The sequence below is a fragment of the Petaurus breviceps genome, unplaced genomic scaffold, assembly GCF_028583685.1.
Source record: "Petaurus breviceps papuanus isolate PSGF00001 unplaced genomic scaffold, PetGlider_PUasm1.0 551, whole genome shotgun sequence".
NCBI classification, from domain to species: Eukaryota; Metazoa; Chordata; class Mammalia; order Diprotodontia; family Petauridae; genus Petaurus; species Petaurus breviceps.
In genome coordinates this window covers 33,245,425-33,270,106 of record NW_027186372.1, presented here as the reverse complement: position 1 = coordinate 33,270,106, position 24,682 = coordinate 33,245,425, and the positions used below count along the sequence as shown (strand labels likewise).

The following is a 24,682-nucleotide window of genomic DNA, read 5'->3' as shown; positions in this document are numbered from 1 at the left end:
CTACTTACATAGCTACCGCTTGAGTTCAGACCCTTATCACTTCTTGCCTGGACTACTTCCTAATCCAAATCTCTAATTTGTTTTCCACAGATTTGCCAAATGGATATTCCCAAGGCACAGGTCTGATCAAGTCAAGCCCTGACTCAAGAGCCTTCAGTGGCTCCCTGTGGGCTTGAGTATAAAGTAGAAACTTCTCTGTTTGGCATGTAAAGCTCTTTATAGCCTAGTCCCAGTCAATCTTTTTGGTCTGATTACATCTCTCCCTCTCATACATTTTAAATTCTAGCCAACCTGATGCACTTACTATGCCCCATACATAGCATTCTCTCTTCAAGCTCCTTTGTGCAGGTCCCCTCCCCTCCCCCAACTAAGGACTGGCACTCTCTCCCTCCTTATCTCTTTCTTAGTTCCTTCAAGACTTGGTTCAAGAGGCATTTCCTGCTTTCTAAGATTAGTGCCTCCTATTATATGTCTGATATATGTATATATACAATGCATGGATCTGTATAGATAACATATGCATATATGTATGTATACAGACACATGCATATTACATGTGATGTATATTTAATATTCACTTATCTATGTACTGATAAATAGAATATAAGTTCCTTGAGGGTAGGGGCTTATGTCATTTTTGTAGTATCCTTAGGACCTAGTATAGTGCCTGACACTCAGTAAGCACTTAATAAATGCTTGCTGACTTGAGAATTAAGAAAAATAGGGGAGACCAGACATTTAAGCAGGATTTGGAACTAAATGATAAATGGAACTAAAATGGGGTCTCCAAAAGTAGTAATCAACAGGCCAACTTCAATGTAGAGGGAAGTATGTGAAATGTCTCAGGGATCTGTCCTTGGTCCTGTGCCCTGAAACATTTTTTTTTTAATCAGTGACTTAAATGAAGCCATGCTTATAGAATCTGAAGATGAAAAAAGGCTGAGTGGAATAGCTAATAGGGATGACAGAGTCAGAATCCAAATGGTAAGAACAGCAGATGGATTCTTAGGAGATCAAATGTAATAGGGATAACTAAAGTCTTATACTTGGTTCAAATAATCAACTTCAAAGGCATCTAGTAGTGGTTAAGTCATTCATGTGAAAAGAAACTGAAGGTTTCAGTGTGCGACAAGCACAACAGGACTCAGCAGTCCTGGGTAGCAGACAAAAGAGCCAAATAATCTCACGCTCATTGGCAGTTAGTATCCAGAATAAGAGAGGTGATTGACCCACTGTGCTCTGACCCGATCAGGCCACAATGGGAGTCCTGTGTTTGGTTGTAGCAACCACATCTCAGGAAGGGCACTGAAGAGAGGCAGTTCTGAGGAAGGGAGCCAGATGAAAGGTCTTGAGGTGATACTAGATAAAAAACTGGTTGGAGGAATGGCAGATAGGTAGCATAGAGATCTCATGGGGCATGAGAGCCATCTTCAAGTATCTGAAGGGCTGTCATGACAAAAGGTCTTCATCTTACCTCCAGAAGGCAGAATGAGAAGCAAAGTGTGGAAGTAGCAGAGAAACATATTTAATATGGATGTAGGAAAATCAAACTGGTCAAAGATGGAACGAGAGGAAGTGGTTTCTCTGCTTCCCTGGAAGTCTCCAAGCAAAGGTGGAATGGTTAGATTAAATGGCTTTGGGAGAGAGAAGTTTATTTTTGCTAACTGAAAAAATAATTTTTTAAAATGGCTCACGTGAAGGGGTTGGGGGGAGATTTCTTTCTACCCCAGAGATTCTGTGATCCCATGACTATCTGGATCATTTCAGGGATCCCAGACCTTCCTTTCCTCTTCTACTAAATTCTCTAGCCATAGTAGCAGATGGACACTAGATGGCAGCAGTTGGCACTTAATTCATTAGTTCCTCCCTGGACACAGGGAGGTAAATTTGCTGGTACTGAGAACACGACAATATCTGACATTTGCAGGGGTCCATTTTTTTCATAGCACTGTAGCACCTCATGATTGCAGAAGGGCAAAAATTATTTGTTCCATTTGACAGAGAAAGAAAGAGAGGACAAAATCTGAATTTGCCCAAGGTCACAGAGCTGGTGGCATAGGAAGTACTGGAATCCATATCTCTCCTGACTCTCAAATCTCTTTCTTTCCAATATTCTATGAGTTTTCACTCAAATAAGTTAAGGAGCAGAAGAAAGTCTTGCTTGTTTATAAAGCCTTTAGTTCTAGAATCTGCCCTTGTTACACACCCTTCTTTTTACCAGTCTCTGCCCCATAAGCATTCTCCTTACCTAGGCCTTTCATGGCCTTCCTCAAGGCCTTGGCATCTGCTTCTGGGTCAAAATTTGGGGCTGGACGTACTGTTCCCTTGAGCTAGAAGAAGCAAGAGAGAGCTGAGTTGGATATTGAAAGGCTCTCCCTGGGGCCCTAGAGTAGGAGGAGGGGGTTTCCCAGCAAGAGCTGGGTCAAGCATCTGGCAGGAGGAAGGGAGTAGGGAATGGGAGCACAGCAAACAGACCCTGCACTCCTGGCAGGCAGACAGAGAAAGAGACCACCATGGCTCAGGGCAGCAGTGCATATCCAGTAGTGTTCTTGAAAAGCAAAGAATTCCAGGTGATAGAGGCTGTCTGAAGCTTTGGATTACATAGAATCAGAGAATGAGCTAGAAGGGACCTTGGAGATACCAAATTCAAATCCCTCATTTTACAGGTGAGAAAACTTGCCCAGTGCTCCTGGAGAAGTCAGCACTGGAACTCTGGTCTCTGACTACCTGTCTAATAACTCTTCTGGTTGTTAAGGTCAGGGTAACGCTAGTTCCTCTGGGGTTGGCCTTTCAAACTTTCTCTCCCCAGTCTCCCTTAGTCCTGTCCCTTGCCCAAGCTACCTTTCAGAGGCATCTCTAGAACCCAACCCCACCTGATGGGGAACGAAGGGGAGTCAGCACTGGAGTAATGATTTACTTCAAATATTCCTGAGCCTATTCACACCTCCTTATATATAGGTATATAAAGGACCCTGGGAGCCCCATTACAGGGTTACAGATTCTCAGACCCATAGCAGAGTGTGCCTAAGCCAGTTTGATCTCTGCTCTCATGCATCAAAGCCCAAGACATTAGCAGTGGGCTAAGAAGAATTAGTCCATCTTGTTTCGGCAATCTCTGTTAGTGGTTAATAGTCTCCCCAAAGCCTTCCAGCCCATTCGGTTAAGGGATTGATGCAGGAAGTTCAGCGCCGCCATCACTTGGAAGAAAAGGAAGCCTTAGTGTTTGTCCCAGCACCTCCCATTGGCCACCAGGGGGAGCCTGGAGCCAGAAAAGGAGAAGGTGGGAGCCAGCTGTCAGAGAGGAAAAGCCACGTGGTCCAGGGTGCAAGCAGGAAAGGGAGGGTGGGGGCACGGGTCTGACCTCCACTCGGGCCACTGCACTAAGTTCCCACATCTGATATGCCACCTTCGCTGCCTCTGGGAAGAACTGGCCTGCAGCACTGGAACGCAGGGGATGGGGGAAGGAAGAGGACAGGTATGGTGAGGAAGGGCTAGAACCCATCAATCAAAAATACTCCAGCCCCCTCCCCCAAGGTGCACACAGGATGCTGAGCCTTCATTTCATTTTGGAGAACAACTTCAGCCTCCAGGTCATTTAAGCAGCCTTGAAATACCCTACTTCATCCCCCAAAAGATTTAGAGGAACCTCATTTTATGTAAACCCAACACAGAAAAATTCAGATTAAACTCTGACAGAAATTTAGGTTTATCCTTTTTTTCTTCTTTTTTTTAGAAGGGGGAAGGCAAGGCAATTGGGGTTAAGTGACTTGCCCAAGGTCACACAGATAGTTGTGTTACGTGTCTGAGGCCACATTTGAACTCAGGTCCTCCTGACTCCAGGGTCAGTGTTCTATTCACTGTGCCATCTAGCTGCCCCAGGTTTGTCCTTTAAAAAAGAATTCACTGGGGGGACACAATTATCAGCTTAGGAATTGAATGATTTCATAAAGGGAGGTCAACATACACAGTTAACAACTACCTGGGTACTATTTCATTCTATAAGGAATTCATCTTTACTCACCCTGGGAAAGGAGGCAGTTGGCTATTTCCAACACTGTGAGAGAAGGAAGGTGCCCTCCCATCCCCATAGCACTGCCCCCCCCCCCCCCATAGCCTACCACTGGCGGCTTTTTCCCCACTCTAGCCAGGGTGTTTAGAGAACCTTGTTTAAGGACATGGGTAAGTCCCTCTTGCTTTGCTGGGTGAAGGCCTGATTCCTCAGCCCACAGCAAGCCCACATAGATCCAGCTTGGCAGATGATTTCTTGGCTCTAAGGGTTAGGAACCTCATTCATCTTAGTATCCACAGGACCCTGAATACAAGATTCACTCAAGGAAGGTCTGCTAATAACTAAGCTGACATCAACCCCAGCACATACTCCAGGGCTGAGTATTAGGGACCTGGAGGGTTCAAAGTCTTTCATTCTTACATCCACAGACACATAGCTGAGGGTACCACAGTCATACTCAGCATGGTATGCATATATACAGTCACACAAATCTAAGTGCACACATTGGCACCTTTACTGTGTGTGTCTCTCTCTCTTTCCCATCATATGACTTACACATAATTTGACTACTTGTTATTTAGTCAGCTGAGAATTATGTGTAGGAATTCCCTCCACAAAAGAGGACAATATAGTCACAGATAAGTAAATTCTAGGAAGTTGACTAAAGTCTATGGTGAATAAGTGACATGTTCAAAGTCACAAGGCTAGCAAGTGTCAGAGACAGGATTTGAATTCAGATCTTCCTGACTCCAAGCCCAGCCCTGTTTACTATACCACAAGATCTTCCTTCCCTCTTTCTGTTCCACACATAGTAAGTACTTAGGTATTTGTTTAATTGAACTGTACATGCAGCCACACAGAGGTAAGAATTTGATTCTCAGCCTTGGCCCTTCTCCAAATAGCTCCAGGTACAAAGATCACTCAAAAATATGGGCTTATGGGGACCCAAAGGGAAAGAAAGCTCAGCTCAACCCTGTCCAAAACCCCAAGTTGTTAAGAATTCTAGCCTCAGGAACAGTTAGGAAAATAGTACACATGTGTACAAACATACACAGAAAAATCACACATTATGGAGAGACAGAACTCACCTCAGGTCACTAAAATATCCTTACCTCCCCCTCCCCCAATGTCACACTGGACTTTGAACCTTCTTCCCATGAACTACTCACTCTCCCCACTTGGGGTGTGAGGCAAAAGAAAAGAGGGACAAAGATGGCTCTTCCCTCCCCACTTTCACCATTTGCTGTGACCTCTTCTGACTCTGATCCTTCGACAAGGGGTGGGCCAGAAGAAGGGTGCAGATGTTGACTTACTCATCATCCCCACCACACAACTTCAGCAGGGCTTTTTTGTACTCTCCAGATGTGTCATTCTAGGAAGAGAGAAAGAGTAGGGAAAATTAGCTTCCCTAGCTGGCATCACGTTTCCAAGCAATGGGTGTCTAGGCTCAATCATGGGTCCCTTCTCAGCTGGTGTGGAGAGGTCCTTAAAGCACCATAGGAATAGACATCGGATACTGAACTTCTCTTCCAGCGGACGGTGGAAAAGGGGAGAAACAGGAACTACACAAACCAGTAGTCACTCCAATCTCTTCATAAATCAATTTCCGATATTCCTGCTTTCACCCTGATCTTGGCCTCCAACCCCCTCCGAGCCCCCACTTCCCAGCCGTGGTGCTTTTTGGCAGTCCATGCTAGACATGCCCAAAGTCACAAAGCATTTCCCCGTTCTGGGGGGTGGGCTTAGTCTGTAAAGCTTGTTCTTAATGCTCCTGCCCTTTCTCTGTTGCTGCTATCCAGACTATCTTGTATGTATCTTGTTTGTACATAATTGCATGTGTCTCCCTCATTAGACTACAAGTTCCTCGAGGGCAAAGGCTGTTTTTTGCCTTTCTTTCATCCTCGGTGCTTGGCACAGTGCCCAGCACATAGTAGATGCTTTAAAAAAATTCTTGTTGGCTGACTTCCAACCCCAAGGGTCTGTGATCGACTAATCCCTGGTGGAGGGTGGGACGATCTCGCTGAAGGATATGAGCTTTTTGAGCAACCTAACAGGACCCTTTCATGTCACCAAGATGCCACCTTCTTTATGTCTGTACCAGTCTTGAAGTTCCCTGGCCTGACCAGGATTCTCCTTAGACCTCCAAGGGACTTATGGTTCTGGGTACTTTGAAGATGTCTATCCCACATGCAATGTCATAGGGCTCCTTGTGGCCGGGACCCTTGACGACCCCTCGATTCAGCCTCCTTGGCCTTGGAATAAGCCATCAGTCCTTCCCTCCCCTCTATCCCAAGCCTCCGCGCACCTTAATCATGCTGTAAAGGGACTTCTCATATTTGGTCCGGAACACCTCTCTAATGTCAAGCATATCCAGCTCACTTCGGGAGACCATGATGCGGATCAAGGTGTTGTCCCGAGTTCCCAGGCCCTAGAAGAGACACAGGTGGGGATGGGGAAAGAAGACAACTAAGATGACTCCTTTCTGGGGCAACCCCTACAGAAGAGGGAGGTTGTCAAAACAGGACTCGGTGACCACAGAGAGAAGATGCCCTATATAGCCCTTCAGTCCCAGAGGCAAGTGACAGCCTGATCTGATCGAATTCACCTTTTCTGAGTGCCTATGATATACAAAGTACTGGGCTGGAAACCGCCAGTCCAGGCAATGGGATCCTGCCCTCAGCTCCCACTCTTCAATTCCACCCCTGGGTCCATCACTCACCTTCATGGCTTTAAAGAGCCTTTCTGCAAAATACTCTGCAGTACTCCGGATACACTTTACTAGGAAAAGGGAAAAGGGATTGAGTGATGCTGAAACAGAGCCACTGAACCCACCCATAAGACCTAAACTTAGAAATTATAGCATGATGGAATCAGAAGGGACCCAGAACTAATCTCTTCATTTTACAGAAGAGAAGACAGAGACCTAGCTGGAGGGAAGTGACTTACTCAGAGTCATTCAGTAAAGCAACAGTATGGCTGTCAGGTCTTCTGACTCCTAGTCTAGAGCTTTTAATCATATAAAACCCACAGCTTTCCCTCAGTCACTCCCTTCAAGAATTTGGTTGCTTTTAAGTCATTTTTCAATTGTGTCCTACCCTTCATGACCCCATTTGGGGTTTTCTTGGCAAAGATACTGGAGTCATTTCCTTCTCCAACTCATTTTACAGATGAAGACTGAGACAAATAGAGTTAAGTGACTTGTCCAGGGTCACACAGCTAATACGTGTCCAGTAAGACACTGGATTTGAACTTAGAAAGATGAACTTTCCTGACTCCAGCGCACTATCCACTGCCCCACCTAACTACCTCAAACTCCAGGAACGCAAATTCCAAACATCCTCTTTGTCTCAGGAAACCGTTTCCCCACCACAAAAACAAGCACTGTTCCCTCCCCCCAAACCATATATAGAACCTAAAAAAGGTAAAAGGGCAAGTCTAATGAAAATCAGACAGCAAAGCTAAAAAGAAACGTAATGAGCTAGGTGCTTCCTCCTTGGTCCCTTTGGATTTTCAGGAAGAAGACTGCTATAGATACTAGGGTTTTCTGAATCAAGGCTGTGGACATGAGGGTTCTTTGAAGCTAGGCTGTGGACACAAGAGTTCCCTGAGTCTAAGGCTATGGTACTGAATCTAGGCTGTGGATAGGAGGATTCTCTGAATCTAGGCTGTGGACAATGGTTCCATGATGGAACCATGGATAGGAGGGTTCTCTTAAGTCTAGGCTGTAGACACGAGAATTCTCTGAACTTAGTCTCACAGACATTAGGAAGAGAAAGTATGGATAGGTAGAAGGAAGGGGAGCTATTGGGAGAAATGGGAACAAGGTCAAAAGCTATGTTTTAGAAGGCTTATTTTTTGAAAGCCACTGACCCAGGAACTCAAGGAGCTCTCACCCTTTGCCAGTGTGTCTAGCTGAGAAAATCATGTGCCACCTCTCCAACAGTCCCATGGAAGACGATGGGAAGAGGGGAAAGGATGGGATGTCAGGACTTACCGACAGCCAACATTAGCTTCTCAAAGTCCCCAGACAGCTCTCCTCGGATGCTGGTCTCAATAGGAATCCCTGTGGTCTTCAAATATTCATCAAACACTGAATATAGGAGACAAGGCTGTCAGGCAGGGACATATGGTGATGCTGATAGACAATAGAGAAAGGAAATTCAGGGCTAGTGTTCTGGAGAGGGGATGAGAGGGCCATACTGCTGCTCAACAAGATGAGGCTAGCTAGTATTTTGGTGGGGAATACATAATTGTCTACACACATACCACACCTATTAAAAATTTTTAAAAAACCAAACAACCAAAGTAGTAATCAAAAAAGAGACTGAATCAAAGGATTAGTTAGAGAAAAAAGAACAAAGACGTGCATTTCTCAGAGCAACTTTGGTGCTTGCTCTGGGCTGCTGTCTAAGAGGGTCCTGGGACCCTGGGCTTACCCAGCCTCAGATGCTGTTTACTTCGGTTTCCCAAGATGTAGATGAATTGGGCCTCATCAGTCCCCCATTTCAGTTCCCCAGCTTCATACAGGTCCTGTAGGGGCAGGGAAAACTTCATCACACCAGGAAATGCTTTGCTGAATTCTCATGGGTGGAATATGGCCTATCAACCTCAGAGAAAGGCCAGGAAAGGACACCGTGTAACTGGGGAAGTCCCAAGCCAAATCACTGGTGCTGTTTCCTGGCCAGCAAATTAGGAAATCATATTAACCACTCCCCTTCACCTCCCTCCACCCCTCCACAAATGAACAGGTCAGTTAAGGGCTTCAAGATCCTCAAAAGTGAAAGCATGATTCTTTGCTCTGACCATTCTCCAAATAAAGTTGGCGGTGGCCTCTCTAAACCACACTAGAGGCGTCTCTCCTACTTGAGAGTATCTGAGACACATGAAGTATCTCATGGGCCCCTCCCAGCTCCACCCTGCACTCTAGATTTCCTGACTGCTGAGATTCCTAGGCCTAGGGGTCCTCCTTCCAGCACAAAAGGGGAACAGAGCTCATCTTGACCAATGGGAAGAGCCTGGTTAGAAGGTTAGCTGGAGAACATTCTGGGGGTAGGAATTCTCAGAAACCACAACTTTCTTTCTTTCTCCCCATTAGGTAAGAGGAAAAAGGAGAATGAGCATTTATATAGCACCTATGTGCCAAGTACTTTTTACAAATATTACTCACTATTCCTCACAACAACCCTATAGGACAGGTACTATTATAAGTATATATAAGATATAAATATATATAAGACAGGCAAATAGAGGTTAAGTGACTTGCCCAGGGACACACAGCTAATAAGTGTCTGAGGTTAAATTTGAACTCAGGTCTTCCTGACTCCAGACCCAGAGCCCCATCTGCTGCTGTATCTACTCTAGCTGTTTCAGTGAACAGTTAAGTCCTACACAGCCAGCAAGGAAAGTCTCTGAGATAGCAGTGGAGTGGGTAGAACTCAAACAGGCGGTACTGAGAACTTCACTGATGGTGGACAATTCCTTTCCCTGCAAAAGGATGGTTCACAGTATAGGCGGAGGACTGGCCTTTTTTTTTTTTAAAGCAATCAGGGTTAAGTAACTTGCTCAAGGTTACACGGCCAGTTATTTCTGGGTGTGGTGCTAAGTATCTGAGCCCAGATTTGATCCCAGGTCATCCCAACACTGGAGCCAGTGCTCTTACTTGCTGAGCCACCTGGCCACCCCTAAGCAATCGGGGTTAAGTAACTTGCTCAAGGTTACATGGCCAGGTGTTTCTGGATGGGTGCTAAGTGTCTGAGCCCAGATTTGATCCCCAGGTCATCCTGACACTGGAGCCAGTGCTCTTATTCGCTGTGCTACCTGGCCGCCGGAGGACTGGCCTTTGATCCAACTCTACCACAGGCTTTCCTTTACCTTGACATCTTGTGCGACCAGGTCTTCGCTCACCACGTCATCTTCCTCTCGGGTCCCCTGGGTCAGGGAGACAAGAGACAATACTTTCTTCAGGAATTGCTCACATCCCAGAGCCAAGAAAGGAATCAGCATGTATGAACCACAAGGGAGGCTGGGAAAGTGGCTTGGATAGGGGTTTGGGGGTAGTGACCACGCTCTTTCCAGGCTGAACTTAGCTTGCTACCTTCCTTTACTATTCCTACTCTGGGAGTTCAGTATCTGAGTGAAACGATTCTCTAACTTCCAGCCCTCAGTCCTGGAACCAGGGCAACCAAGGAGAGACATTGTCTTCTCTTGTGGGCTACTGCCCTCATACCACTCAGGGTGTAGGCAGTCACCAGGGGATCTTCTGCAGGCATCACCCCAGGCTCCAGATGTGCTCCCTATCCCATGGTCATCAGATACATCCATGGGTGCTACTGGGCTTACCTTTCCCTTGGAGGAGGATCTACATTTTACCAATGACCTTAACTCCTGAGTAGGGCATCTCAGCGTGGCCTCCCTGGTGGCTAAGGGCATTAAGTGCTTTCTCAAGGATTCACGTGATAGTCTCTGCCCACATTCTACTGTGCTTTCTTTGCAAAGTCTTTTCTTCATAAGTGTCTGTAGGGTTTTTGTCTCCATCTTCCAGATGAGGAAGTTGATACTCAAGGGATTTGCCCAACATCACATGAGCTAATAAATGTCAGAACTAGTATTCTTTGCAGTATAATTCTTCTATTAGGTCAGTGCCTCAATTTTGTCTGTTTTAGATTGAATTTTATTAGAGTGGGCATGGGGAAGGTCTATCCCCACATCAAGAAATGCCCAAAATGAGGACAAGGGAAAACCACACACAGGTGGAAGTGCTGGCTTTGCTGTCTTAGCCTCCCTAATTCTTATCTTCCCATATCACCAGGGAGCAGCTCAAGTCAGAACAGGGGCACTAGGGGCTTGGATCAAAGAGAAAGGTCCAACCAGTCAACTGTCTAGTTGAAGCCCTGATGTCCTCAGGAACTGCTGGGAATGAATGAATGAGAAGAAAAGTGGGGAAAACTGAGCTTGGACGGCTTTCTCCCTATGGGGAGGATGAGGAGGGGTGTGGCCACTCCAGGAGCCAGGAGGGCAGGAGAGCACAAGCAAGGTCTTGTACTCATAGTAAACTGTGAGTGTGTATAAATGCATATGTTTTGGTGAATGTGTATACGTTAATGTGGGTGAGTATGTGAATGAGAGCATGTGTGAGTGTGCACGTGTGTGTATGTACTGCGGTGAGAGGCTCTGCTGGCACTGTGCCAGAGAACATGCACCAGGACATGGGTGTGTAACAAAATGCATGTGTTCACATCTGCAAAGAACAGGAAGGAAGAGGGAAAGTTGAGAAAGAACAAAAAAAGATTTTGCTTCTCAATAAACCAGAGTGAACGACTCTCCCTGCAGAGCAGAGCAGAGAAATGGAGTGTGACATCGGCAATGGCGTCACCATTCACAGAGTGCTTCAAAGTTTGCAAAGCATTTTATACGTGCTACTTCATCCCAAGCCTCACAGCCCTGACAGGTGGGTGCCATTATTATCCCCATTTTACAGATGAAGGAACGTGGGTCAAACAGAGGTAAAATGCCTTGCCATGAATGTCTAAGACAGCATTTGAACTCAGGTCTTCCTAATTCTAGGCCCACTGCACTGTGAGGGATGACACAGGAAAAAGAAGAAAGCCCCAACCCAAGGAACTGGTGTCTCCCCAAGCTGGAGACAGGGAATTAAGGCAAGGATGAACACCCATCACCAGCCTGCCATTACCTGCAGCAAGACCACAAGCATCTTCTTGAAGTGGCCAGAGGTGTCAGCAATGATATCTTCCTCCAGATTTCGTTCATATGCTGGAAGGAGCAAAAGCTTGAGTTTCTCCAGCCTCTATGAAATTCCCCTAAGAAAGCCCACATGGGACTCACTTCTCCCCACCAGCAAGCAGGCGCCTCTGAGTATACTTTGTTCTTGTCCTTCTTATCCACCCCTTCCTCAAGGTACACCCTCTACCCCACCTGGACTGGTCTTCTTAGTGTCCCCCAGAATGGATTTAGCTCATTCCAACCTCTGGCCCTTCACTCACATTATTCCTCTACCTGTCCCTTTCTGGAGTCCAACTCAACCCCACCCATACTGCATCAAAACCAAACTCAAGGCCCCCATTCTCCCTCCCCCCACTCCACATGAAGTCCACACTGTTCTCCCCCTTCTGAATGAACCGCTATGGCTCTTACTCTCTGTGGTCATAGTAACAGCTCATATTTATGTAGGAAAATAACTGCCTTCACAAAAGACCTTTGAGGGAGCAGTGTGAGTAAGAGTAACACTATGCCTATTTTTACAGAGCAGGCATCTGAGATCAGAAAATCTGCCCAAGATCACTGGATAGTCAATAGGAGGGCCAAGACTGAACCCATGTCTTTGGACTCCCAATCCTTTCACTATACTATATTACCATTGTTAGGCTCAATCATCTACCATTTAATAGGCATGTGTCTTACTAACTGTAAGATCTGAGAGAAGACATCATTTGTTTATCATTATATTTTCTATTGAGGACCAATAAATCAATTTATCCCACAGGGCAATTAAACCATATATAGACATATGTGTGTGTGTGTGTATATGTATGTATGTATGTGTGTATGTGTAATACATAAAATACCTTAATATGACAAATTTTTTTCAGAGTAGGAAATATTAATTATCTTTTAAAATAAAAAGAGATACTATTAAGTTCTAATATTCCTATTTTAACACTTTGAAAATATGTAATTTCTTTTGATTACTTAAATCTCATTCACCCTCCAATGTACTAGCAGATCTAACTATACCTTAGTTGATGGTCTCATTGCCATGCTTCCTTTCAGTGCCATATAAAAAAAAAGTCACCCACACATACACACATAGACACCTACCTCTCCTCCCCTTCTTCCCATTTAGCTAGATCAACAGACCAATCAGTCTATGAGGTGCAGAACAGTGCTAGTCACCAGGAATATGACGATAAAAGTGAAGCAATCTTGCATTTCTGGGGTTTATATTCTCTTAGGGATACAACTCACATGTAGACAAATATATACAAATAGACACACACATACATATACATACATATATATATATGACGGTAATTTGTGGGGAGGTCACAGAAGGTGGCATTCTAGGTAAGTCTGGAAGGAAGGAAGGGATTCAAAAAGTGGGGAGGAGAGAGAGCATTCCAGGTAGGGGTGGGGGCAGTCAGTACAAAAGCATGGAGACAAGGGATGCAGTATCACGTGACTGCAAGAAGGCTAGTTTGACTGGACCACAGAGTAAGTGAAGGCTAGAAAGGCCAGTTGGGGCCAAGTAATAAAGGGGCTTTAAAGGCTAAAGAGGAGTTTATACTTGATCCTAACAATACAGAACCAGTGGAGTTTATGGGCTGGGGAAAGTGACAGTGTCAGACCTGTACTTTAGGAAAATCATTTTGGCAGCTGTGTGAATGACGGATTGGAGAAGGGAGGAACTAGAGGCTAGGGGATCAAGTAAGAGGCTATAGCAACAGTCCAGAAAAGAGGTGATGAGGGCCTGAACCAGGGTGGTAGCCACAGGAGTAAGGTCTTCAAACACACGGTTGGTCACCAGATTCTAAGCCTTTACAGCTAGATCTGACCTGTTAGTATTTGACCTCTGCTGCCATAGGCTTTAGGAGCTAAAGGTCGTCCTGTGTGGTACCCCTTGATGCATCAAAAAAGGAATTTTTTTTCAGAGAATATTTAATACAACAGACAATAAATATAAGTGATAGTGTTGCCTAATGAGTTAAAGTCATGCGAGCTGTGTGACCTGGACAGGTCCCTAAGCCTTTCAGGGCTCTGGGAAACTCTTATAAGGAAGGAAAAGTGCTGACCTGTACCAGAAGAGGGATTTTCCAGAGGTTCCCTAAATCAGTGAAATCACAGGTCCAAACCCTGTCTCCTCCATAATAAATGCGCTTCAATTGGTTGTTACAGGAAGTGAGAGAGACAGGCAGAAAGGGGAGGGAGATGAGGGACCCCTGAAGAGTGGGAAGGGAGGGAAATACATGGAACATCTACATGCATAGGTGAACTTGCACTATGGGTGCATGGACTCGTGGTCAATGCCCCCTAGAGTAGGTCCTCTAAAAGGTCTTGCTGAATCCCAACAGCCCTTCTTACCATCCTTGTAGGCTTCAGCTAGCTGGTGGATCTGCTGGTTGGTTCGGGAGGCCAGGATCTCAATCAGGCACTTCTCATCTGTCCCAACGCCCTAGATGAAAGGACAGACCCAGTGAGAGGCAGAGGTTGGGGAGGGGACTGTCACCAGGGTATGCCATCTTCCAACTGAAGGGAACCTTAGCAACTAGCCAGAGCCGGTCCCAGTTCAGTGGTGGGAAAGGGCCACACACTGGCCACAGACTTCCCTGGCTCTCCCTACCTCCAGACTTAGGGATCCCATGCCACTTCAACCCCTCTTTCCATTCAACAAATTCCAGTGGTTCCCTATTACTTTTGGGATCAAGTGCAGAATCCTCTGGCTTTTAAAGTCCTTCATAACCTGGTCCTTCTGGCATCTCCAGTCTTCTTTCATCTCCCCTCACATTATTCTCCAATCTGGTGATGCTGGCCTCCTGCATGATTCTCTCACAAAACACTCCATCTTCTAACTCCATGAGTCTTCCAACTCCATAGGTTGCCCCCCATGGCTGGAATTCTCTTTCTCCTCATCTCCTAGTCTCCCTGGCTTCTTTCAAACCCCTACTAAAATGCTACCTTCTACAGGAAGCCTCTCCCAGGCCCCCTCTGAGGTTGCCAAATCATTCTTTATATCTTGTTTACATAAAGTTGTTTACATGTTATCTCCCCCATTAGATTATGAGTTCCTTAAAGGCTGGCTCTGTCTTTGCCTTTTTTTGTATCCTTAGAGTTTAGCACAATGCCTGTGCTAAAGGCATATAGTTGGTACTTAATAAATGCTTGTTGACTTTTTTTTTTAGTAGAATTTGATAACAGTATCTTCCACTATTCTGCTCCACCAGATTGGTCTCCTCACCATCATGTAATGAAGAATGGAGAAAGGACTTCAGAAATTGGCTAATACAAGTCCTTTAACTTATAAGTGGGGAAACTTAGGTCCAGAGAAGAGATGTAAATTGTTCAAGCGCAGACAACTAAATAGTAGAAAGAAGACAGTAGAATACAGGTCTCCTAACTCCAAAATTCTATCTACTTTTCTACACTGCTTCCCATCTGACAGATGAGAAAACTGAGGCTCGGAGACACTCAGGCATTCTTGCCTCTGGACCTTTTCTTCTCCTGCTTCCTCTGCCTAGAATGCACATTAGCTTTCTCACCTTTCCCCGCCAAAGGCCTCTGTCAACTTTTACTTCCTCCCTTCATATACCATTCTTTTACAATCTCCTTATTTGGTGATTTCTCTTTCCTGAAGTCTATACCATTCCCTTGCTACTTTGCATATCCTGCCTCAAATACCTTTTTTTCTCTAGATTTCAACATCTTATTTTCTCAAGCTATCCTGTGAGTCCTCAAGGACCAGGTTTCAGTGCCCTGTGCAGAATGCTTGGCAAATGTCCATTCACTAATTGCATAGTCACCCTATCCCCCCAACCACAACCTCTTACCGAAATGGCATCTTTAATTTCCTTGGCATCAAAGTAGGCGAGAGGCCTCATCAGGCCCACAATCAGCCGCTCAAACTTTCCTGTCAGCTCATACTTCAGGTCACCAATGAGGTCCTGTGAGCAGAGCAGGGAGACAAAGACACAGGCCAGGTGTGGGGGTGAGGGTGGGGCTGGGGAGGGAAGGACAGGTTCCCTGGGGGGAGGTGTTTGGGGACAGAGGCAGCAGAGGATCTCCCAGGCCCCTCACCCCCACCCCTAGAGCCCTGGTGGGGTGGGGTACCTTGCCATAGAGGGATTTGTAGCTCTGACAGATCTCTTGTCTCTGCTTGTTGCTCCGAGAGGTGATCAACTCCAATATGGCTTCTTTGTCACTGCCTGCAGGGGTGATCGCCTGTCATTTTGGCCCTGACCCTACACATATTCCTTCCTCCAAATATCTGCTGAAGATCACACCTCAGCTACTCCCCCCACTTCCCTTCAAGATCCCAAACCTTAAAAGTGGAGAAGGCAGACTAAACAGATATGCAGTCTGCCACAGAAAGATACACAGACAGACATAGATCATCATATCATAGAACAACAGAACTAGATAAAAGCTTGGAGAGCCTCTGGTTTAATCTTTTCTTATTTACAGGATAGAGTAAAGCCCAAAGAGATGTGACTTGTCCACAGTCACATAGCAAATCAGTGGCAGAAACAAGATGGGAACCCAAGTACCCAGAATCCTGGGTCTACTTTTACTACATCAAATGGAAACCTCTTTTCACACCCCAAGAACACTTTGGCCTAAACCCAGGTCTGAGGTTTCCCCTTCAATTCTCTTTGCCACTTAACAACTTCCCCTCCCTTTGGCCCAACACCGACCGAAGCCCTTCATGGCTGTGTACAGGGCCTCCGCATCCCGGTTGGAATCAAAGTCAGCATAGTCTGTGATGGAGCCTCGGTATCTATTGCCCTGTTGAGAGAAGAACAAAGAGGGTCAATTAAAAAGGAAAGAACTTCGTAGGGGCTTCTGTGCCTCTAAGATCCAGCAAACTCTCCCCAGTCACAGCAAACCAAGGGCATCCCAGGAGGAGATCCTCCTGTCACTGCACAGTGAGGAGGTGGGCATCCTGGCTGTGAGGGCCTTAACCATCAGCTGTTGTAACCTCACAGAAGAGAAAGGGAGTGTCTGAACACAACCAGACATCAGCTGATGATTAGCTCAGGTAATTTACCTCAGTGTTAATGAAGCCTAAGTCAGAATTCACACAATTACACTGCCACATGCTGACCACTCCACTAGTCAACTGTGGCCACACCCACCCCCTCCAACTTCTCTGGAAAACAAGTGAAGTTGTTTACACAGTGGACTAAGCCAGAGCACATGGATGACTTGGGGCACATCCATTTCCCCTGCTAATGACCCAACTTCAAGAGCAGATGAGTGATGCCTGGGACAAATCAGAAATGCTATCCCCGCAGAGGTTTATGTCCTTCAAGCAGGGTACACATGAACCAAGGAAAGGGTAAGGAGAAGAGTGCTGAGAAAGGATGGAGGTGCCTTTTATTATCTGCCCAAAGAATGACCCCATGGATGCTGAAGCCAAGGTCTCACCATGGCCTGTATGGGATCTGTGGCCATGTGATTCTGTCCCCTAAATCTCTTCATTGGGGAGCCTATCAATTGGGGAATGAATGGCTGAACAAGTTGTGGCATATGATTATGATGGAACACTCCTGTGCTATAAGAAATGATGAGCAGGATGCCCTCAGAAAAACCTGGACAAACTTACATGAACTGATACAAAGTGAAATGAGCAGAGCCAGGAGAATATTGTACACGGTAATAGCAACAATGTGTAATGATCAACTATGATAGACTTAGCTATTCTCAGCAACACAATGATCCAAGACAATTCCAAAAGATAAAGAATGCTATCCATTTCCAGAGAAATAACTGTTGGAGTTTGAATACAAATCAAAGCATACTTTTTTTAAACAATTTTTCTCGCTTTTTTGTTTGCTGTCTTTCACAACATGACAAACAAATGTTTTATATGACTGCACACATATAATCTACATCAAATTGCTTGCTTCTCAAGGAGGCAGGGGAAGAAGGGAGGGTTAGAATTTGGAATTCAAAATTTTAAAGTCAAAATGTCAAAAATTGTTCTTACATGTAATTGGGGAAAAAATTAAATTTTTAATTAAATTTTTGAGAAGATGTCTCATAGCCTGGACTCAGGAAGAGCAACCTCTACCCTTCCAGAGGACGACAGGCAAGGATGCTAGGTTCCCCCTCCCCATTTCAGAGGGAGAACATTGCTCAGACTCCACTCTAGGCCATGAAACCTCATGGATCTGCTGTAAAGAAAACATGGTAATATGAATTATCACCTAGCCTCCTCTCCCCATTTTACAGAGAAGGAAACTAAGGTCCAGATGTTTCCCATAGCAGGGAATCTTAACCTGGGGTTAATGAACTTCTTTAAAAGATACTGTATAGGGTGGCTAGGTGGCGCAGTGAACAGAGCACATGGGCCCTGAAGTCAGCAGGACCTGAGGCCAAATCCAGCCTCAGACACTTAACACAAAAACTAGCCGTGTGACCTTGGGCAAGTCACTTAACCCCAACTGCCCTCCAAAAAGCAAAAAAAAAAAAAAAAAGATATTGTATCAACTGTACTTCATAATAATTTGTTTCCTTTGCAATTGGATGTATTTTATGAATTGAAAAACATGATTCTGAGAAAGAGTCCATTGATTTCACCAGACTACCAGAGGGGTCCAATTTATACACCCACACAAAGGTTAAGAACTCCTGCTGTAGAGTCTCAGCCTGAGCTAAGGGCTAACTCTTGTAGGTTTCGGATACTACTCACCTTTGATTCCTCATCTATGGAAAAGGAATAGGAATTGCCTTACCTACCTGGCAGGTGCTGTTTAATTCAAAATATTAAGCAACCACCTTATGCTGCTTAAGGTCAGTCAGTAAACATTTATTAAGCACCTACTACATGCAAGGCACTGTGCTAAGTGCTGGGATACAAAGACAGGCAAAGAGCGTGCAGCTGGCTTCCTGGTTTTCTCTCACAGCTGAGGCCTGAACAGAGAGAAGTGAGTTTCATTCAACAGGACACCTTAGGGGCTGATCCCAAGGAGCTCACAGTCTAATGCGGGAGACAACATGCAAACAACTATGCACTGACAATATAAATGCAGGATGAATAGGAAGTCATCAACAAGGGAAGGTGCCATAACTAAGGCTGATTGAGACAGGCTACTTGTGGGAGGCAGGATTTTAGCTGGGACTGAAAGGAAGCCAGGGAAGGCCGGAAGGGGAGATGAGGGGGTAGAGCATTCCAGGCATGGGGGACAACCCGAGAAAATACCTGGAGCTGGGAGCTGGGAGTGTTTTGTTCAAGGAACAGTACAGAGGCCAGCATCACTGGCCTTGAAGAGTATGTGGGGGGATTGAGGTAGATGTTAGAAGGTGTAAAAGGACTGGATAAGCGTGGGGGGGAGGGGAAGAAGGTACAAAGGGTTTTGAATTCTATCCAAATGGAGGATTTTGTGTGATTCAGGATGTGATAGGGAGCTTTAAGAGGCCTAAGTCCAGAATGAGGGAACTCACAGTCCTGGTCATGCCTACATGGAAGCCAGTGTTTCATTCCTGTCCCCATATTAGAAAGGGCACTGACTAGCATGATAAAGGGCAGGCCTCAGAGCCAGGAAGATCTGGGTTCAAATTCTGCCTCTGACACATACCAGGTGCATCACCCTAGGCAAGTTATTTAACCTGGTGCTTTAGTCGATTTTCTAAGAATGTAAGTTAGAAGGTGCTACCTTGTATTGGTGGAGGGAGTTTTCTAATCTGAGAACTGCCATGGTATGAGTGTCAGCTGCAGGAACGAGGGATGTTTAGTCTAGAGAAGGTCAGGCTTGGGGGAGTCATGATTGCTGTCTTCTAGCATTTGAAGGGGCCTCACATGGAAGAGGAAGTAGACTTATTCTGTATACGCCTAGAGGACAGAACAAGGAGCAGTGGGTAGATAGTGCAGAAAGGCAGATTTTGGCACAACAGAAAGAAAAACTTCCTACTAAGTAAAGCCGTCTAAAAGTAAGATAAGCTGCCTTGCTGGGAAGCAAATCTCCACTCACTAGAGGTTTCCAGAGACTGGATAACCGATCGTTTGGAATGTTTACAAGAGACTCCTATTCGAGTACTGGTTGAACGAGATATCCTGCAAGGCCTCTTCTTGCTCTAACAGTCTGTGACCCTCTGGGTCACTGGTGTTAGGTTGTCACTTGGAACCCTTGCAGCTCACATTCTCTACGCCCACAGAATGGCCTGAGGAAGCACAAAGAATGACTGGTAACTGTCTCAGTCTGACTGCCTAGCAAAGGTGTGCTGCCCACTTTAGGACATTTGAGGACAAGTTGGCTAGTTCCACAGGGGGAGGGAAGGCAAAGAAACCTAGCTACTCTGAGATGGGCCAGGTCTGAAAGCACAATGGGTCTGGTTCAGTAAGGATTGGATGTGGACCAGCTTGACACCCCTGATAAGGATCACAGCCTAGGAGGGTAACGGGCAGCAGGAGACGCCAAGGGAACAAATAGGAGTCTGGGAGTGGGGCAAGGAAGGCCAAAGGTACCACATCTTAGCTTGAAGCAGAGGATCTTCAGGGGCCTCTAGGGAATGGAGAAAGCTAACCTGGGCCATCCTGGACTGATCCCAACAGAGTCCCGAGAGCAGGGTCTCTTTTCCTCTCTCTGCATGGCCCCTTGAGTGACAAAGAGGGCAAGGAAGGAAATTGGATGGGTGAGTGGTTGTGAGGTAAGGGAGGGAAAAACAAATCGAGAAAGAAAGGGTTGAAGAAGGTAGGGAAAAAACTCCTTGATGTAGTAGAGCTCAGAGTCCATGCCACAGGAAGGTTGTACAGGGGCAGCAATGGGGAAAGGGGGAAGAGGAGAAAATTAGTACTATGACATTTATATAGCACTTTCAAATTTTATAATTGATTTCATTTGACCCTCACAACAAGCCTGAGTTCTATTATTATCCCCAATTTACAGAGGAAGAAACTAAGGCCAAGAAAGGTTAAGTGACTTATCCAGGGTTACACAATTAAAGTCTGAAGAAGAGTTTGAACACATTTTCCACAATTTCCTAAGAGTGCCTCATACCGTCCTTTCTCATTATCCTCCTCCTCAAAACACTCACTCTCCATGTTTCTTTCCCTAGTCAAAGTCCATTTCATCCTTTAAGGGTACCTCCTCCAGGAAGACCTTCCCCTGACTGATTCCTAGCCCATAAGGTGTCCTGCTGAAAGAAGCTCACTTCTCTCTGTTCAGGCCTCAATGGACAAAGAAATCCTTTCAGTTGTGAGAGGTCAGGAGACCAACTGCATGCTGAAAGAAAATTACCAGGACGGTTTCTGCATAGGGTGCAGAAGCCTTACAAGCTTTCTCCTCCTACTCTTTCCCATTTGATATCAGCATTTTCACAAGAAGCAAATACCAGGGGTGAGGTTTTTCTTTCTTGTTGGCTTTTTTTTTTAAGTTTTATTACTACCTTTTGTATATATAACACGGTGATTTCCCTTTAATCCATTTTCCTACTGGCTCCATCCCAGTAGCACTCAAAGTCAATGCACACAAGCACTAGCTGACAGTTTATGCAGCACTCTACATATACATAGAGCTCCCACCTCTTTATGGAGAGGAAAGTATTTCCTTCTTGGTCTTCTAGAACTGAGATTATTCATTATAATTCATCAGTGTTCTACTACCTTTAGTGATGCTATCCTTAATATGGTGGTATGCAATGTTCTTTTAAAAAAATTTAAATTCAATTTTATTTTCACTAAGATCCCCATTCTCTTGTTCCCACTTCTCCCCATAAACACACACACACACCACACTCCCCCCCCCCACACACACCCCTCAGTCTGTACTCTAAATCTATCACCTCTATCTGAAGGCAGGTAGCATGCTTCACAATAAATCCTCTGAAGTTGTGGCTGGTCATTGTGCTGATCAGAGTTCTCTAGTCTTTCAGATACTGTTCTTATTGTATAAAATATTTTCCTGGTTTCGCTTGTTTCACACTTCATTAGTTCACAGAAGTCTCCCTATGATTTTCTGAAACCATCATATATGGTTTCAGCACAATAGTATAACATAGGGGGCAGCTAGGTGGCACAGTGAATAGAGCACTGGTCCTGGAGTCAGGAGGACCTGAGTTCAAATCTGCCTTCTGACACTTAACCGTTACTAGCTGTGTTACCTTGGGCAAGTCACTTAACCCCAACTGCCCTGCCTTCCCCCTTCCAAAAAAAAAAAAGACAATAATATATCATACATTTTTTCTCAATCACACATAAAATTTTAATGTTTTTAAAAATGAGTTCAATAATTCTCTCCCTCCCTCCCCTCCTCCATCCTTGAGAAAGCAAGTAATTTGATATAGATTATACATGTACAGTCATGCAAAACATATTCCCATATTAACCATGTTACAAAAGAAAACACAGACCAAAAGTAAGAAAAATAAAGAAAGTTAAAAAAAAGTTTGCTTCAATCTGCATTCATTTCTCTGGAGGTGGACAGAATTTTTCATCATTAAGTCCTTTGCAACTGTCTTGCACGTGTGTATTGTTGAGAATAGCTAAGTCACAGCTGGTACTCATTACAATATTGCTGTTACTGTTTACAATGATCACCTGGTTCTGCTCACTTCACTTTGGATCAGTTCACATGTCTTACTGAAAGCATCCTGCTCATAATTTCTTAGAGCACAATAGTATCCAATTACAATCATATACCACAAGGTGTTCAGTCACTCCTCAATTGATGGGCATCCCCTCAATTTCTAATTCTTTGCTACCAAAAAAGAGCTGCTATAAATATTTTTGTACATATATGTCCTTTTCCTTTCCCCTTGATCTCTGAGATACAGACCTAGTACTGGCATTGTTGGATCAAAGGATAGTTTCCTTGCTTATCTCTTTTAATTCAGTCTAATTGTGCTTTTGCCTTATCTGAGATCACAATTGCTACTCCTGCTATTTTCACCTCCAAGGCCTGCAGCTAGCAATGCTGGGTCACGTCCTGCACTGCACTTCAGGGTTGATCACCCCAGTGTGACAGAGTTTTCTTACTGACCTCCTATGTTGTCTTGGGCTAGGAAATTGTTTCACTCTGACCTTCTGTTGGTTCCAGAAATTGATTTGAGTTATCATGTTAAAGTTGTTTGGAGGACAAATTAGGATTGTCGAGGTGAACTTTTGCCTCTACTCTGCCATACTGGCTCTGCCTGTTATATACCATATATTCTTACAATATAATTTTATACCATGACATTCATATACCATAACTTGTTCAACCATTTGTGATGAGGATTCTCCCCTCCCCCGCCCCCATCACTGCTGGTGGAAGCTGTGGTTGAAGGCTGGTACATTTAAAAATCTATTTTGTATGTATGACCCTAATTCCACAGTCATACCGAAAACTTGAGCACAGTAATTGCCAGTTCCTTATCCAACCCCGGTCTCTATAATCTGGCCGCTTCTCTGATACAGTGTCCTGTGAAAGCCAATTCACAGCCAGCATGTTTGGAGAAGAAATGTTTCAGAGAAAATGATGATGATGATGATGATAAATAATAGGTGGCACAGGGGTGGGTAGGTGGTGCAATGAATAGAGCACTGGCCCTGGAGTCAGGAGAACCTGAGTTCAAATCCAGCCTCAGACACTTAACACAAAACTAGCCATGTGACCTTGGGCAAATCACTTAACCCCAATTGCCCTGCCCTCCCCCCTCCAAAAGGAAAAGAAAAAGAAAAAAATAATAGGTGGCACAACGGAGAAAGTTTTAGGTCTGTATTTAGGAACACCAAAGTTCAAATCCTGCCTCAGACACCAGTTGTATGACTCTGGGCAATTCCCTTAACTTTGATATGCCTCAATTGCCTCAACTATAAAATGGGAATAGTAAGAGTATCTACCTTCCAGGGTTGTAGTAAGGATCAAATGGGGTAACATTTGTAAAGTGTTACAGAAATGCCAGATACTATTCGTATTATTATTGTAATGATAAATTCATATTTATAAAACATTTTTAAAGGGCTTTTTTCTTCACACCAACTCCGTATTATCTCTAGGGTCAAATACAAACTCTGGCCTTTTAAAGCCCTTCAAACCCTGGATCCAATCTTTTCCAGCCTCATTATACACTCCCCTCCTTCACACATCCTAAGGTCCAGCCAAAACAGCCTTCCTGCTATGCCTCACACATGACACTCCATCCCCCATCTCTTCCTCCTTAACATCTGTCTCTTAGAGGCAGGTGGTATACAGTGAATAAAGCTCAGAGCCTTGAATCAGGAAGATCTAAATAAAAATTTGGCCTCACACACTTACTAGCTGTGCAATCCTGGGCAAACCACTTAACCTCCTGTCTGTCTTAGTTGCCTTAACTGTAAAACGGGGATAATGATAGCACTTACCTCCCAAGATTGTAGTAAGAAGTTCTCTATAAACATTTATCAAGTGCCAACTATGTGTCAGGCACTGCGCTAAGCACTAGAGATACAAAAAGAGGCAAAAGACAGTCCCTGCCCTCAAGGAATTTACAATTTAGTGTTATAGCATTTGTAAGGTGTTTAGCAAAGTGCCTGGCACTTAATTCTTTTCCTTCCTTCCTAGCTTAGTGGGACTATGAGCCCTAATAACCCTATAAGGAATCTCTAAGCCAGGGGTGGGGAACCTGTGGCCCTCTAGGTCCTCAAGTATGGCCCTTTGATTGAATCCAAACTTCACAGAACAAATCCCTTTAGTAAAAGGATTTGTTCTGTAAAACCTAGACTGAGTCAAAAGGCTGCACCCAAGGACCTAGAAGACCACATGTGGCCTCAAGGCTACAGGTTCTCCACCCCTGCTCTAAGCAGAAGGTTCTAGGCAGTAAAATTCTATTGGTGGCATGGTCAGTAAGAAGCTTCCACGTCTAACACAGTGCAAGGCAGAGCAGAATGAGCAGGGGGAAGTGCGCAGTTGTTGGCAGGACAGTGCCAAGAGAAAAGATGCCTTCTGAGCACCTTGAAAAGTAGCTTTCTCATCCATCTGTGCTCAG

General features: G+C 44.9%; 1 protein-coding gene across 4 annotated transcripts in view; it reads right to left on the bottom strand.

The window, feature by feature from the left end:
* ANXA6 (annexin A6) overlaps positions 1–24,682 on the bottom strand; it is a 62,390-nt gene that overhangs the window by 18,861 nt on the left and 18,847 nt on the right. For all 4 annotated transcript variants that reach the window (XM_069102577.1, XM_069102574.1, XM_069102576.1 and 1 more), the window contains 13 exons: positions 16,432–16,522; positions 15,848–15,942; positions 15,568–15,681; positions 14,105–14,195; positions 11,700–11,779; positions 9,881–9,937; positions 8,446–8,539; positions 8,004–8,099; positions 6,729–6,787; positions 6,315–6,437; positions 5,323–5,381; positions 3,362–3,440; positions 2,249–2,330 (listed from right to left, as the gene is read on the bottom strand). In XM_069102577.1, the coding sequence (XP_068958678.1) occupies positions 2,249–2,330; positions 3,362–3,440; positions 5,323–5,381; positions 6,315–6,437; positions 6,729–6,787; positions 8,004–8,099; positions 8,446–8,539; positions 9,881–9,937; positions 11,700–11,779; positions 14,105–14,195; positions 15,568–15,681; positions 15,848–15,942; positions 16,432–16,444 (1,042 nt within the window). In that variant the 5' untranslated portion in view covers positions 16,445–16,522. The remainder of the gene's footprint in view (positions 1–2,248; positions 2,331–3,361; positions 3,441–5,322; positions 5,382–6,314; positions 6,438–6,728; positions 6,788–8,003; positions 8,100–8,445; positions 8,540–9,880; positions 9,938–11,699; positions 11,780–14,104; positions 14,196–15,567; positions 15,682–15,847; positions 15,943–16,431; positions 16,523–24,682) is intronic.